General features: G+C 41.7%; 1 protein-coding gene across 1 annotated transcript in view; it reads left to right on the top strand.

Annotated features, from left to right (window-relative positions):
• The first annotated feature begins 251 nt into the window (after window positions 1-251).
• The window catches only part of LOC146784437 (alpha-1A adrenergic receptor-like), a 31,595-nt gene continuing 18,394 nt past the window's right edge, over window positions 252-13,452 (top strand). Inside the window, exon 1 of the mRNA XM_085632950.1 lies at window positions 252-369. Within this exon, the coding sequence (XP_085489076.1) occupies window positions 252-369 (118 nt within the window). The remainder of the gene's footprint in view (window positions 370-13,452) is intronic.

The following is a 13,452-nucleotide window of genomic DNA, read 5'->3' on the forward strand; positions in this document are numbered from 1 at the left end:
TATGTTCTGTTGTTATTCTTGATCGCACGCAGATGCTCAAGCACCCTTTTCTTTGCTGTATGTTTGGTACTCCCAATGTACCATTTAGCACATGGGCAAATGAGAACGTACACACAGTAGGTAGTGTTACAGGTACGTTTTTTCCTTATGGTAAATTCTCTTTTGGAATTGGGTACTTGCAGTTTGTCACAGTCAATGCTGTGTTTGCAGGCTTTACATCTGCGGCAGCACCTAAATCCCCCATTGTCGGCATGGATATTCGAACCCGTCTCAGTGATGTTATTGTGACTGAGTTCGTCTCTCAAGGAGCGCCCTTTTCTGAATGTAATTTGGGGATTACTTCCGAGAGCATTGTTAAGATGTTCATCAGTGAGTAACACATGCCAATGTTTTTTAAAAATTCTTCGTACCTCCTGAGCTTGTTCTGAAAAGGTGGTGATGAATCTGATATTTTCCTCTGTGGTTACTTTGGGTTTGGGGTAAATTAGATCATTGCGGGATTTGCTTTCAACTCTGGACTTGGCTTGATTTATAATTTGGGCACTGTAGCCCCTCTCTTTGAACCTGTCGCACATAACTTTCTCCTCGTGCTTGTACGCCTCTGCTGTACTGCAATTTCTTTTGGCGCGTAGCAGCTCTCCATAAGGGATGCTGCGCACTAGATTGCGAGGATGACTGCTGTTCGCATTAAGGATGCTATTACCCGCAGTTTCCTTGCGGAATAATTTGGAGGTCAGTTGATTATTCTTGACTTCCACACGAACATCCAGAAAATCAATTGTATTCGTGCTTATTTTCTCCGTAAATTGTAGATTATATGTGTTAGTGTTCAGTTTCTCAATGAATCTTTTTACTGATTCTTCATCGCCACACCAGATGAAAAAAATATCATCAATATACCTCAGCCACAGGGCAACGTTGGTAAATTCATGCATGTTGGCGACCACCTGCTCCTCCCACCAGCCCATGAACAAGTTCGCGTAGCTGGGGGCGAAGCAGGTTCCCATAGCCGTACCCTGTGACTGACGGTATATGGTGTCATTGAAAATAAAAAAATTGTTCTTCAAACAAATCTCAATCATCTCAAAAAGCATTTGAGAATGGTGTAAAAGTGAGATAGATCTACTCTTGAAAAAATGTAAAATACTGCGGAGACCCAAGTCGTGTTGAATGCTGGTGTATAGGCTACTTACGTCCAAGGAAACTAGGACGTAATTTGCTTCCCAATGTAGGCCATCAATGATAGTTAAAAAATGTTTTGTGTCTTTTAGATATGAGGGTAAGGCCACAACATAGGGCCTAAGAAAGTAATCTATGAATCTAGATGTATTCTCATACAGTGACCCCATCGATGATACTATGGGTCGCCCCGGCGGATTCTGCATGTCTTTATGTAACTTTGGAAGCAGATATAGAATCGGTAACCTGGGGTGTGCACAGTACAGGTAATTAAACTCTTCCTGTTCTAGTAGTCCTTTATCTTTCCACCCCACCAGTGTTTCTCTGTACAAGGTTTTAGATTTTAATACTTCCGCCATATCTGTTTTTACATAACAATCCTGATCGTTAAGTTGTCTTAGTCCTTCTAGAAGGTATTTCTGTTTGTCTAAAACGACCACATTGCCGCCTTTATCTGATTGGCGTATGACGATATTCTGGTCAGCTTTTAGATTGTCAATAGCCATAATTTGTTTCAATGTAAGATTCTTTCTATCCCATGGTATTTTCTTGTATCGCATTTTCTGTAAATCATATAAGACACCTTTTTCAAAGATCTCAATAGCCTCACACTGAACATTCGGGAGGAACACAGATTTGGGTTTAAATTTACTCCCAGGATTCATATCAACATCTTCACCCCACATTTCCCAATCATGTACAGATTGACTAGCATCAACATTTTCCGTATTACTATGTAGAGCGTGTAACATTTCAATGTCCATCAAATTTAGATTACTCTCTTTAGGCTTAACACTTACTTTGTCTTGATATGATGGTTTGGTGTTAAACCATTTCTTCAGTTTCAACTTTCTTGAAAACAGGAATAGATCGATGCGGGTTTGCGCAAAGTTCATATTAGATGACGGGCAAAAAGTAAGTCCAAGGGAGAGGGTCTCAATCTCTTCAATTGAGAGAGACCTTTGGGATAGGTTGACAACTGTCATATTTTCTGTTGTCTTTTTCCCCTTGTTTCCATTCCCACTAAGGTTTTGTCTACGTTGCTTACTCCTCCTCTTGGCCTTGTACTCAATTTCATGCTATTATACTATGTTTATTTACAAAACAACATCGTTACAAAATGGCCGCCACAGTAGCAAGCATTTCATTACTTTGTTGTGACTTGTCCATCATCTAATTTATGTAATTTAAACTTGATGAGTTTCACTGTGATTTCGAGCGTGAACAAGCCGTAATGGCGAAACGCGTCGCTTTGCACTTGTGAATAAAACTTTCTGCATTCTACTTTGGAGTTCGAGTATTTCTCTAAGATACGTGAGACTGTTGGGAGTGAATATATATATATATATATATATATATCTTGCTTCGCCTCTCACACTCTTTTAAAACAGGAGCAGACGAATGCGGACCCAGATTCTGGTGCAATACATTTAATTTCATGCCCTGCACCACCGCCATAATGCATTTCGGCCTTCAGGAGGCCTTGATCAGATGACGCGCATGTGGAGTGCCTTCACATTTTTTAAGTGACAGTGCTCTTACTCATGACCTAACGATGACGTTTATAATAGACATGGAAGAATGGTTCTCATATTCTCAGCTGTATTTCACATCAATACCTAAGTGCTTTTTATAATAATATTTGTTATTCTCAGCAACAATAGTATAAATAAATATTTAAAATAGGCAATGCATGATTTTAAATTCAAAATGCAAACGAGAATTAAGACCACAATACTGAGTGAAATACATTTTACAAGTTGATGTAGTGCTAACTTTTCATGTATAAACACAACCCAGTCTTGTATCATTTGGTAAAACTCTCATGCCCATGTCAACCCCCACACTATTTCTTAAAAGGAGGAAGTTGCTAGTGCAACCGTATACAGTAGTTGGACAATTCTGCCCCAGTGATCCTGGACTGTTTTCCATGACTACGCATACATAAAAAAAGTGCTAGTGCTGACTAAATATTGTGCCACGTGCAGAACCACCAAATGGTTCATGAAGTGCAATAGTGAAAACAGTACATTTAGTGAAGACTAAAAACAATGCAGAGGCAGTGGTAAAAGTAAATTCATTAATGTAATTAGCTGAGCTTTCAAAGGCAGGTAAAGAAATCTTTGCTGGAGTTGTGGAGTTTTACAATACAACTCCAGTATATATCTGGTCTCAGTTTCCTTGGGAGAGCTTCCCGGTTTCCTCCCCGCCTTAAAGGGGGGACTGCGTCCACGACAAAATATTTCAGATTGCTAACATTATTGCCGTGGGACTCCTTAAAAATGTCTCCCAACCGGGTACGACATATCACTGTTGCTGATGACCCTAATGTGCTGGAGTATTCCCTTGTGGACCTCCAGCTTCGTACTTCCTATGTACCGCAAGCCACAGGGACACTCCAGCACATACACTGCATATTCTGTTTTGCAGGTCAAATTTTTGTTGATGGGCACCAGCTCTGTCTTAAAGGGTGTAGCATACGCTGATTTGCTGACCCCATATTTACAGGCCTTGCATGTTGCACATCTAAAGAACCCTTTGCTCGAATCCAGCCAAGACTTGTTGGTTCTTACTTCCGGGTTGCTCTTGACTAATGAATTATTAATTGAGCGTGCCTTTCTGAAAGTGATGTTGGGTGTTCTAATCAGTTTGGCTCCTACAACTGGATCATTCTTTACCAGGACCCAGTTCTTATTGACTATCCTGTGCAATGTTCTGTGTTGGTTACTGTATGTCAGGATCAATCTGGATGGTTGTTCTGACTGTGCTTGATGTTGGATTTTGGTATCCGACCTACAAGCCAGTGCATGGGATCTACCCATTTTGTTTGTTTTTCAATGGCTTTCTCGATCTCAATCTGAGAATAGCCCCTAGCCAGGAACCTTTCTCAACTCTCTCTTTGTGCAATTTCACAGTCTTCATCTAGGCTGCATATCTTCCGAATCTGCAGTATTTCCCCAAAAGGGATGCTGTGAATCAAGTGTAGAGGATGGTGGCTGGTGGCATGTAACAAGGTATTACCTGCAGTTGGTTTTCTGTGTAACCTTGTCTCTAGCCTGTCCTGTACAGCTATGATTTCTACATCTAAAGAGCAAATAGATTTCTTGGTTAGCTGGGCTGTGAATTGTAAGCTCAGGTTATTGTTGTTGATCTGCTCAATAAAATTGAGGGCACTATCCTCTGTGCATATATATATCCTCCTCATTATTGCCCCTTCTGGAACTCGAGGACCCATGGGAGGTGGTGCGCATGCCGGCAGAGCATACCGGCTGGAAATCCAAAAGCAAAAATAGGTAGGCGCACGCTCAGAATGCAACAGAAAGTAGTCACAGGCATGCAGAAAGCTGTTTAATTCACACAACGTGTTTCGACTGCCCAGCAGTCTTGGTCTATTATATTAGAGCCTTGATGGAAAAAAAATCTAAAAGTAAAAAGTGTTGTCAAAACTACACTGTTATCCAAATATTATGGTCAGCTCTTGTTTTGCCGGCTTCAATTAGTCCTCAGCGTTATTTTTAATACACCAGCACAATCTCTCGTAATTTGTGACTTTTGCATTATGCTTGGTATGCAAAATTCAAGAAATTATGTCATCACGCCATTACGCCATGTACCATGATTATGCTGCATCCATGGCAAAATTTTAGTGGAGGAGCACAGGAACAACACAAACAATCAGGATGCAAACCATTGGTATTTGCAGCAATTGTGTATTTTGAAGGTTTTTTTTTGCACAAAATGCCCCCCCATCCACAATGGATGCGAGGACAAATTTAATGCTAAACAATAGCGGTAAAAGCCTGTTTTGCATTTTCTGTAATTTCACATATTTTTAGTGGAAGTTTGCGCAACTATGCAAAAGCAAATGAATCGCTTTCCTCAGTTCCTTACTATGGGATGGAGAATTATAGAATTATAGAAGATAAAGTGTTTTCGTTAAGAATAGGAGTTTAAATAGAAATAAAAAGAACAATATCTAAAAGACCACAACTATAAGTGAAAAAAGGAAAGCTTCAGGGAGAGCTCATATTGATATCTGAGGCCAATCAGACATACGCCTGAGACATCCTCTAAAGAATGGAAGGGCCTGATGCATCCTTCCAATTTGCAAATAAGAGATATACAATTTGCACACCAGCTGGTTTGTGAATGGGAATGAAAGTGACTTATGTTTTAATAGGGCAAGATATAATTTGTCCTTTCACAGGGGTTGCCAAATGACCTGTCTAATGGCTATTAAATAGGCATACCACAATTTGCCACCCCCTGTGAGTGGCTGACAATGTAGGGACAATTGCCTGCAAGGACAGCAGACCTTCATCTCTGAATTTACTTTCTGAAATGAGAAGCATTTTGTTTAAGCAGCCAGCATTCATTAATGGCACAGCTGCAACTCTTGAAAAATATTTCTCTTTTGGGAAGACAACTGCAGAGCATAGCAGGCAGTGTTCCATCGGGACAACAGCCTGCTCCCCGTGAGGCCGCCCAGATAAATTACAAAGGGGAAGGAGTCCCAAGGGAACCACCCCAACCTTGGGTTTGGGAGCTCATCAGTGGTTTGAGACAGCAGTTTTACTAACAGGATGGAGATGCCCCTATCATGGTCCTTCTATTCGCGAGTCGAAAAAGATTGCAAACGCAAGAATTATCTGACTAGCAAAAAGGTATTTTGTAAATTAAGAAACACACTTTTGTGCTCACCAACACTGTGATTTTGTGACTTGCAGGGTTTGCAACTTCTAAATAGTGTTATACTTCTGGCCCATACAGTACTTAATTTGTGAATAAATAAGTGCTGAGGTCCTCGTCAGGAAGTGACTGCACCTTCCAACACCGATTGCCCCTACCAGTGCTGACAGGGACAGTAATAACACAACTGATAACCATCATACACCTACAAGTGTGACATTTGTGACTCTTCCAGGACCCCAAACTATAAGAATGACTTGATTGGCAGGTATCAGTCATTTTTAATGTATATTTAATTAATGGACAACTGTTATTGTGCTGATTAGACAAACATCGCCACCATGTGGCAGGTATATGGCAGCCTGTCATAAGTGCCGCTGTTGACAATTAACTGCAGGTGTCAAGCACAGGTAATCATTAGCTTAAATTTAGCACTGGGCCCATAGTTCTGTAGCGTTCAGTAGGATGTCAAGTTGTAAGTAATTTGCATCTGTGCATAGTACACCACGCTACATATTGTAAAAACACACACACACACAGACAAACACACACCCCTCGAATATGTATTAAACATAGAGTACCTCTGTAGGTAAACTAAATTGTTTGGAATTTCACATACCGCAACTAACAAACCTTAAATTGAAAAAGTTAAATAAGTTCAAATTCTCAACCCAATTTAGGTGCTCTTCTAAAAGTAGTTCTTATAACATGTAAAATAAAAACCTATGTGAACAAATGATCTTGATGTATGGAAACGGGTTATGTATAGGATAAATGGAGAACTATGGGGCATATCAGCAACAACTGGCGATAATTATCGCTAAGTGCACTTAGTGCTAGGATAATTATCGCCGGCTAGCGTGGATTTTTATCGCTGAGATAGCGTGCTATTAGCAACGCTTATCTCAAAAGGGATAAAAATCCTAGAGCTAACTGCCTAACGTGAGATTATCACTGGGATCCCAGCGAAAATCCCACGAAGTTTGGCGATAGCTTGCTGATAGGGCCTCACATACTTAGCCATGATATCCACCTTCCATAGGATATCATGGCTAAGTCAGTTTCAAAGCAGGCGTACGGAAAGTAGCGATAACAGAGGTTATCGCTACTTTTCCTGTCGCTATGCTGCTTTGTTTGAGGCTTGATAATAGGAGAAATGTCGCATAGCGACATTTCTCCCGTTATCCTGAGGAGGAACGCCCACTTTGCATCTCATTAGAGATACAAAGATGGGCGTTAACGGAAATGGCGATAAGGCAAGCTTTCACGCAATAGCGTGACCTTGCTGATTAGGCGATAAAATTATCGCCGCTTTTCGTCCTAAAACGGACGCAAAAGCGGCGATAATTTGTTATCGCCTGCTTGCTGATATGCCCCTATATCTCTCCCAAGTCAAAGTTAGCTGAGTTGTTTTTAAAACTACACAAGCTTACCAAAGTATAACAAGCCTGCAATGTTACCGAGCACATGGTAGTTTAGGACCAGCTCTAGGGCGGTGCGATCACTGCCACTGCACTGGGCACTGACTTCTGACTTGGGGTGGGGGCGTCATTTTTACAAGTATATCATCATTTTAAAAACACCTGTTGCCTCGATCCTGGCCTCCAGCAATTTTCAGGCATCAATTAAAATGTCAAGATAACTCTGGTGATTAATCGTCTTCCTGTAAAGAGACTGGAGGTTTGTCTAGTGGACATTTTGACTAATCCTAAGGTAGCACAGAGGATTAAAATGCCTGCTGCTAAGAACGTGTGCTATGCAGATAACAAAGTGCATATATCGTAACTAGGTCAGTGGGTCACTGCTTCTGTAAGAGAGCTCCTTTTGTAACTTGTTGTTTATAAGTCAAAATCCTAATATAGAACATTGAGCTATTAACTGTCATCAAACAGCTGCATGCAACCTGCAAGGTACATGTTAGAGCTATGTTTTTTTGCCCAGTCTCATCATCCTAATCTTGCAAAAAGGGTTCATTTAAGTAGAAAACAATTCTTATAATTAAAGAGAACCCCTAACAGTGATGTTACATTTTAAATTCTGAATTTGTGCTTTTCCAGAAAAAGGACTTTTAAACTTTATTGCCTACCAGTATTGATGACGTCACTCCTACACCTTGTAGTCCTGTCTGATGTAACATTTCCTATACTCTGATTTACACACATATGATTGTCTCTGTGCAATGTGTGTGTGATGTACAGTGCTTTGACACCTTACACTGGTATGACCATTGCTATAAAACTAAATGAATCTGAGAGACAGTGGTTATGGAGACTTGAGGGCCACTGTTAAAGGGTGCTAGTGAGTGAATCCGTGGCAGAGGTGGTCATGGGGGGGGCGCCAACAGACATTGTCACACAGGGCGCCCCCATTGTTAAAGCCAGCCCTGTGGTAGTTTTTTATGTTATCTTATGTTATATCCACTTAGTAAACCGCAACGAATCACACCCAGAGCTGTATCTCAGCACTCGGCCTACACATAGCTCGCATCTAACAATTAAAACAGCCGATTTGAGCAAATGTTCCCCAGTTACGCGCATTGAAATTACTCAAGTGCATAACATGTCCATGCGTAGAACCTTCATGTGTGTAAAACATGCTTTAAACTTTAGCATTACGAAGGTGGACCAGGCTGCTACACGGCAAACTCATACATTTCTTACCAAACGTCACATTTAAATACCAAAAAGGGATCAGATTGCAGCCTCCTACTAATTCTTTGCCTGTAGTGATACATGGCTGCTGCTCAGCTCATGTGATGATATTTTCGCTCCACATGTACATGATAAAAACCCATCGCTGTGGTTCATATGTGGTTTTTGACTTTTATGCAGTCTGGGCAGTTTCTTTGCATTTGTGCACAAGATACTCCAAGAGGCCAATACTCCAGCGGGTCAATTGATATAGCAATCTTGATTACCATGTTTAAGGAAAGGTACCTTGAGAGAGAGCTTTTCCACAGTTTCTTATTGTCATTCCAAGTTAGTAAAAAATGAAAAACAAATCTACAGACACACAAGAAGTAGGTCGATTTTGCTAATATCTGAAAATACCATTATTTAACAACCATGTGTCCACCTGGCAGGCTGTCTGTGATCAGGCCATTCACAAGACAAACGTGAAAGCAAAATTAGAGGTTTTAGGGGCATATTATCAAGCACGGCGTTAAAAGTATCGCCGCTTTAGCGGCAGAAAACTGCCGCTAAAGCGGCGCTAATGGGCTTGATAATATGCCGCAGAGAATTCCAATAGAAGCCCATGTTGACACCAGAACCTGGGCTTCGATGGGAATTCTCTGCGGCATAGTATCAAGCCCATTATCGCCGCTTTAGCGGCAGTTTTCTGACGCTAAAGCGGCGATAATTGTATCGCCTGTCTTGATAATATGCCCCCAGGTTTCAATAACAACGCTTTCCCTAGATATAAACCAGAGGTTAACCATCAGGCTGTCTGTATCATCCGCTGGCCTAAGTTCACATTTAAGGTCGTGGAAAGGCATGTAAAAATAGTAAGGGACCAGTACCACAAATTTTCTAAAGAGCTAATAATCTGCCCATATTTTCTCCCTCAATTATTGCATGCTTTCAGAGCAAGCCTTTCCTTTCACTCAAGTTTTGAAAATTGTGCTTCACACATAGCTGTTTGCACATAAAAATAACCGGTGAATTGGCGTGAGAGCACAATGGGAAAAGCTGTGAGCAAACATTGTGAAAGGAAGAGACAGAGGCAGAAGTCATGAAAACCTAACCAACACTGTGTGGAGATTTCATTCCAGTGACAGAGCTGGGCAAAGAGAACAACTTTGTATGCTGCCAAATTGTTACATTTGTTCACCTCGCCATGTTTGCTTGGGCGTAAGATTTCCAAATATTTTTTGTGGAGCTCTTTCTGCACAGATTCAAGCTCTATGCAGAGTGTTTCAGGCATTTCCTGTAAAGTTTATGAATTTAAGAATATTTAAGAATGTTTTCTAAGTATTTTAAAATATGTCAGGGAATTTACATAGGTGATGTTAAACAATATGGGTCACTCTTAATTGTGATTCAGGTCAAACATTAACTTTCCATTGATATGCATTCTTATAGATGAATGTTTTGGAGACAGACAATAGAAATACAAGTTTTGTTAATAACAGTCAGGGCAACAAATTCAGGGCTTTACATTCTAAGAAAGTGCCTCCTGACAGCTATTAAGTGATGGTCAGCACAGAAACTACTGGTTCGCGGGAAGGGCCGCATAATTCTTCAAGCTGAGCACCCTTGCTTTCCTAAGGGTAAACAACCCTCTTTAGGCCCAACTCCACCTAGGGGAGCAGTGCTTTACCACAGTGTAAAGTCCCATGAAATCATTGTAGGTCCAAGCTGGGGATGATCATATAGCAGGCACAGAGAGCTATTGCAACACTGACAGCCTACTGCACACATATATCTTAACACGTGTTGTCATTTTCACTGCCAAAAAAGCATTGTCAAAGCAAATAGCTTATTTATTTGGCGCCGAGTCATATTAGCATTTCCAATGCTTGTTTGTTCAAGCTCTTAGTCGCTAATTCTTAATCCATGAACTTACAATGTTTGAAAAACAAGTTAGCTATGGCTCAGTAGAATAAAGCTATTTTTAGAAGATCATATAAGGACGCTTGAAGCTCTTTAAAAATCTATAATCAAAACCAAACTCCAACAACTGCAAATTAGTCACTAAAGGCAGACAGAGAGACATGTTAAGATAAAAGGCAGTTAGATAAGATGCCGGTAGGGAGGTTGGCTTGAAGACCAATGGGAAGTGTGCATGTAGCAGAGTTCATATGTTTCTTCTGTTATAGGAGGCTTGAAGAGGGCCATCCTTCCCACTTAAGAGAATGTGCAGGATAAGTCTCTATGATAACTACACAAAACATTGACGGGTGGAATGCTTTACTTAATCTCAGCCACTGGTAAACACTCAGGGATGCATCACAATCAATTGTTATTTTAGCACACCATGCCACCTCAGTTTGGACCCACCAATATGCAAATCAGTCTTGACCCTACTCCAATAGGAGTAGTCAGCATCTATGATAATACCTGATCCCCGTAGTGCAGAGCACCCCTTAAAGTGCAAGGAAAAGGGTGGAGCGCAAGCCCATGGGAGCAGCTTGCATATCTCAACTGTCAATGTTAACTAACATGAGCGGGGAGTTGAATGTGCAGTTTCAGAACTGGATGGGTAGCACATCTAGCTCTGTAAGCAGACCATGCAAGAATCATTGAATACTCTACCCACTAGTTTTTACCTGAAAGTTTTTTTTTTCTTCTGTTACCTTATCTATTAAGTCCACCATGGTTTTTGTATGTTTCATGGAATACTAATTGGATTAACCTTTCTTTGTGCTTTGATATCAGCTAATAGAATGTGGTCAGTCAGACTACAGTGATGGTGCTTGCACAATAAGGGTCAGTTTGCGTGAGCCTCCCCTGCACAATTGACACTTCTAATGCCCAGACACTGACTGCCTAGCTAAAACACTGGAGGCTATCCGACAAATGGAGGCTCCGCGATCCACACACTAGGGTTTGTTCCTTCTATTCAAGTCCCCACAAGTTACACATCCTAATAGATCACCTAATGGGCACACCAGACATCCTTCCCCACATAACACACATTGATTATTTACATTGTACCCACTCAGACTATAATCCACAGCACCTAGGCCTGAACTAGGACTCAACACTCCCCCCAATCCCCACATGGCAACTATAACCAACAGCACTGGAAGACCCTCCTTTCCAGTCCTCACGGGAGACGTCCATAGAAGAACCCTTCCAACTTAATGCCAATACAGCCTCTTCTCGCTTGCTCGATTTGGACCCTGTTGAGACAGTAAGCCATTGTTTGGGATACACGTAGAATATGAGGCAGTTACTCGAAAAAGACATATCCCACATTGAATGTGACTTACTGAGCCATGAGTTGCAAGCTATTTCAACCCCAAAACACAGAGAGAGGCTTCTTCTGATGCAACAAGAACACGTGGCGCTACCGGGATGTCTTTGCTGCCTCAATTATGCCGCCATGAAGCTAAGACTCATGCTGGACACACTTTTAGCATGGCTTGTTCGTCAGGAACCACCTTGGTGTCCCATATTGGCTCTTCGGTCATGCGATAACACCCTTCTCCACACCCAATCGGCAATTCATCCTGAAGTGACAAGATGCTACACCTCTGTGTACGTATCTATCACACCTACTGATTTCGATGCCATCAACTACTTTTTGATCTCCACGTCCCTACCCACCATATCACCTGGACTTGAACTTCACTTGGATAATGCCATTACCCTATACGAGATCCAGGAGGCCATGCGCGTCCTGGCTACAGGGAAGATGCCGGGTCTGCATGATCTCCTGACAGAATTCTAAAAAGCATATGCCCTATTACTATTCCCCCTGACTCCAGACACTTTACAATGAGGCCACCTGCTCCCACTGGTACTACTTATTTCCCTGCCCAAACCGGATTGTGACCCTTCTGTCTTGAGCTCGTACAATCCCCTCGCATTACTCAACACAGATTATACAATTTTAGCCAAGCTATTAGCAGACCACCTGCCCCCACTGGTATCTAGGCTAGTTCAGCCCGATCAAGACTGGTTTGTTCTAGCTCGGAAAACCTTGCTAAACCTAAGGAGATTTTTTAGAGTTATGGAGAATGCACCTTGGGATTGGCCACTCTCTGGGTGCCCAGTCCTAAACTTAGAAAAGGTATCTGATTCCTTGGAATGAGATTTCCTATTCGCAGTTTTGCCCCAGTATGGGTTGGGCCTCAGATTTATTAACTGGGTTAGACTGTTATACTCCCAGCCACTGGTGAAGATAAAAACTGGTGTCTTGATTTCCGATCCTATCACAGTCCACAGGGGCACCCAGCAAGGTTGCCCACTATCCCCTCTCCTCTATGTACTAGCCATTGAACCATTAGTATTGCCCTTCGCACCCATGGAAAAGACTGAGGAATACTAATAGGATAAGGGACACACTCAGTATCCCTTAATGCTGTTTACCTTCTCCTATACTTTTGCGATTTCCACAAGATCACCCCAGACATAGCACCTATATTTAACAGATTTGCGAAGATTTAAGGACTCAAAGTTAACTAGTAGAAGTAATGTCTCTACTCCTTCAGTGCCACTGTTCCGGACCCTGACTTCCAACCTGGGGCTACTCATCTAACCTGCCAGCCCATAACATTTAGATACTTAGGTATTCTCATTTATCGGGATCTCGTTGTCTTATTTGATGGTAACCTTACCTAAGCGGTGTCCTTGATACACGCACAATTAGCATTTTGGAAAACTATTCCACTTTCCGTCACCGGGCGAGTGGCCTCCTTAAGATGGTCATGTGGTCCAACTAACTGTCATATTTTGGCAATCTTCCCCAGTTCTTTCCTAAATCCCTTTTCCGCACTCTTGACAAACTCACAAGATAACTCCTTTTGCATAACATGAGATGTAGAGCAGCACTTCACAAGCTCCAGTTACTGACCACAGAAAGGGGACTGGCGATCCCCAACTTTAAGCAGTATCATCTGGCTTCTCCGCTGCAATG

The sequence above is a fragment of the Triturus cristatus genome, chromosome 11, assembly GCF_964204655.1.
Source record: "Triturus cristatus chromosome 11, aTriCri1.1, whole genome shotgun sequence".
NCBI lineage: Eukaryota > Metazoa > Chordata > Amphibia > Caudata > Salamandridae > Triturus > Triturus cristatus.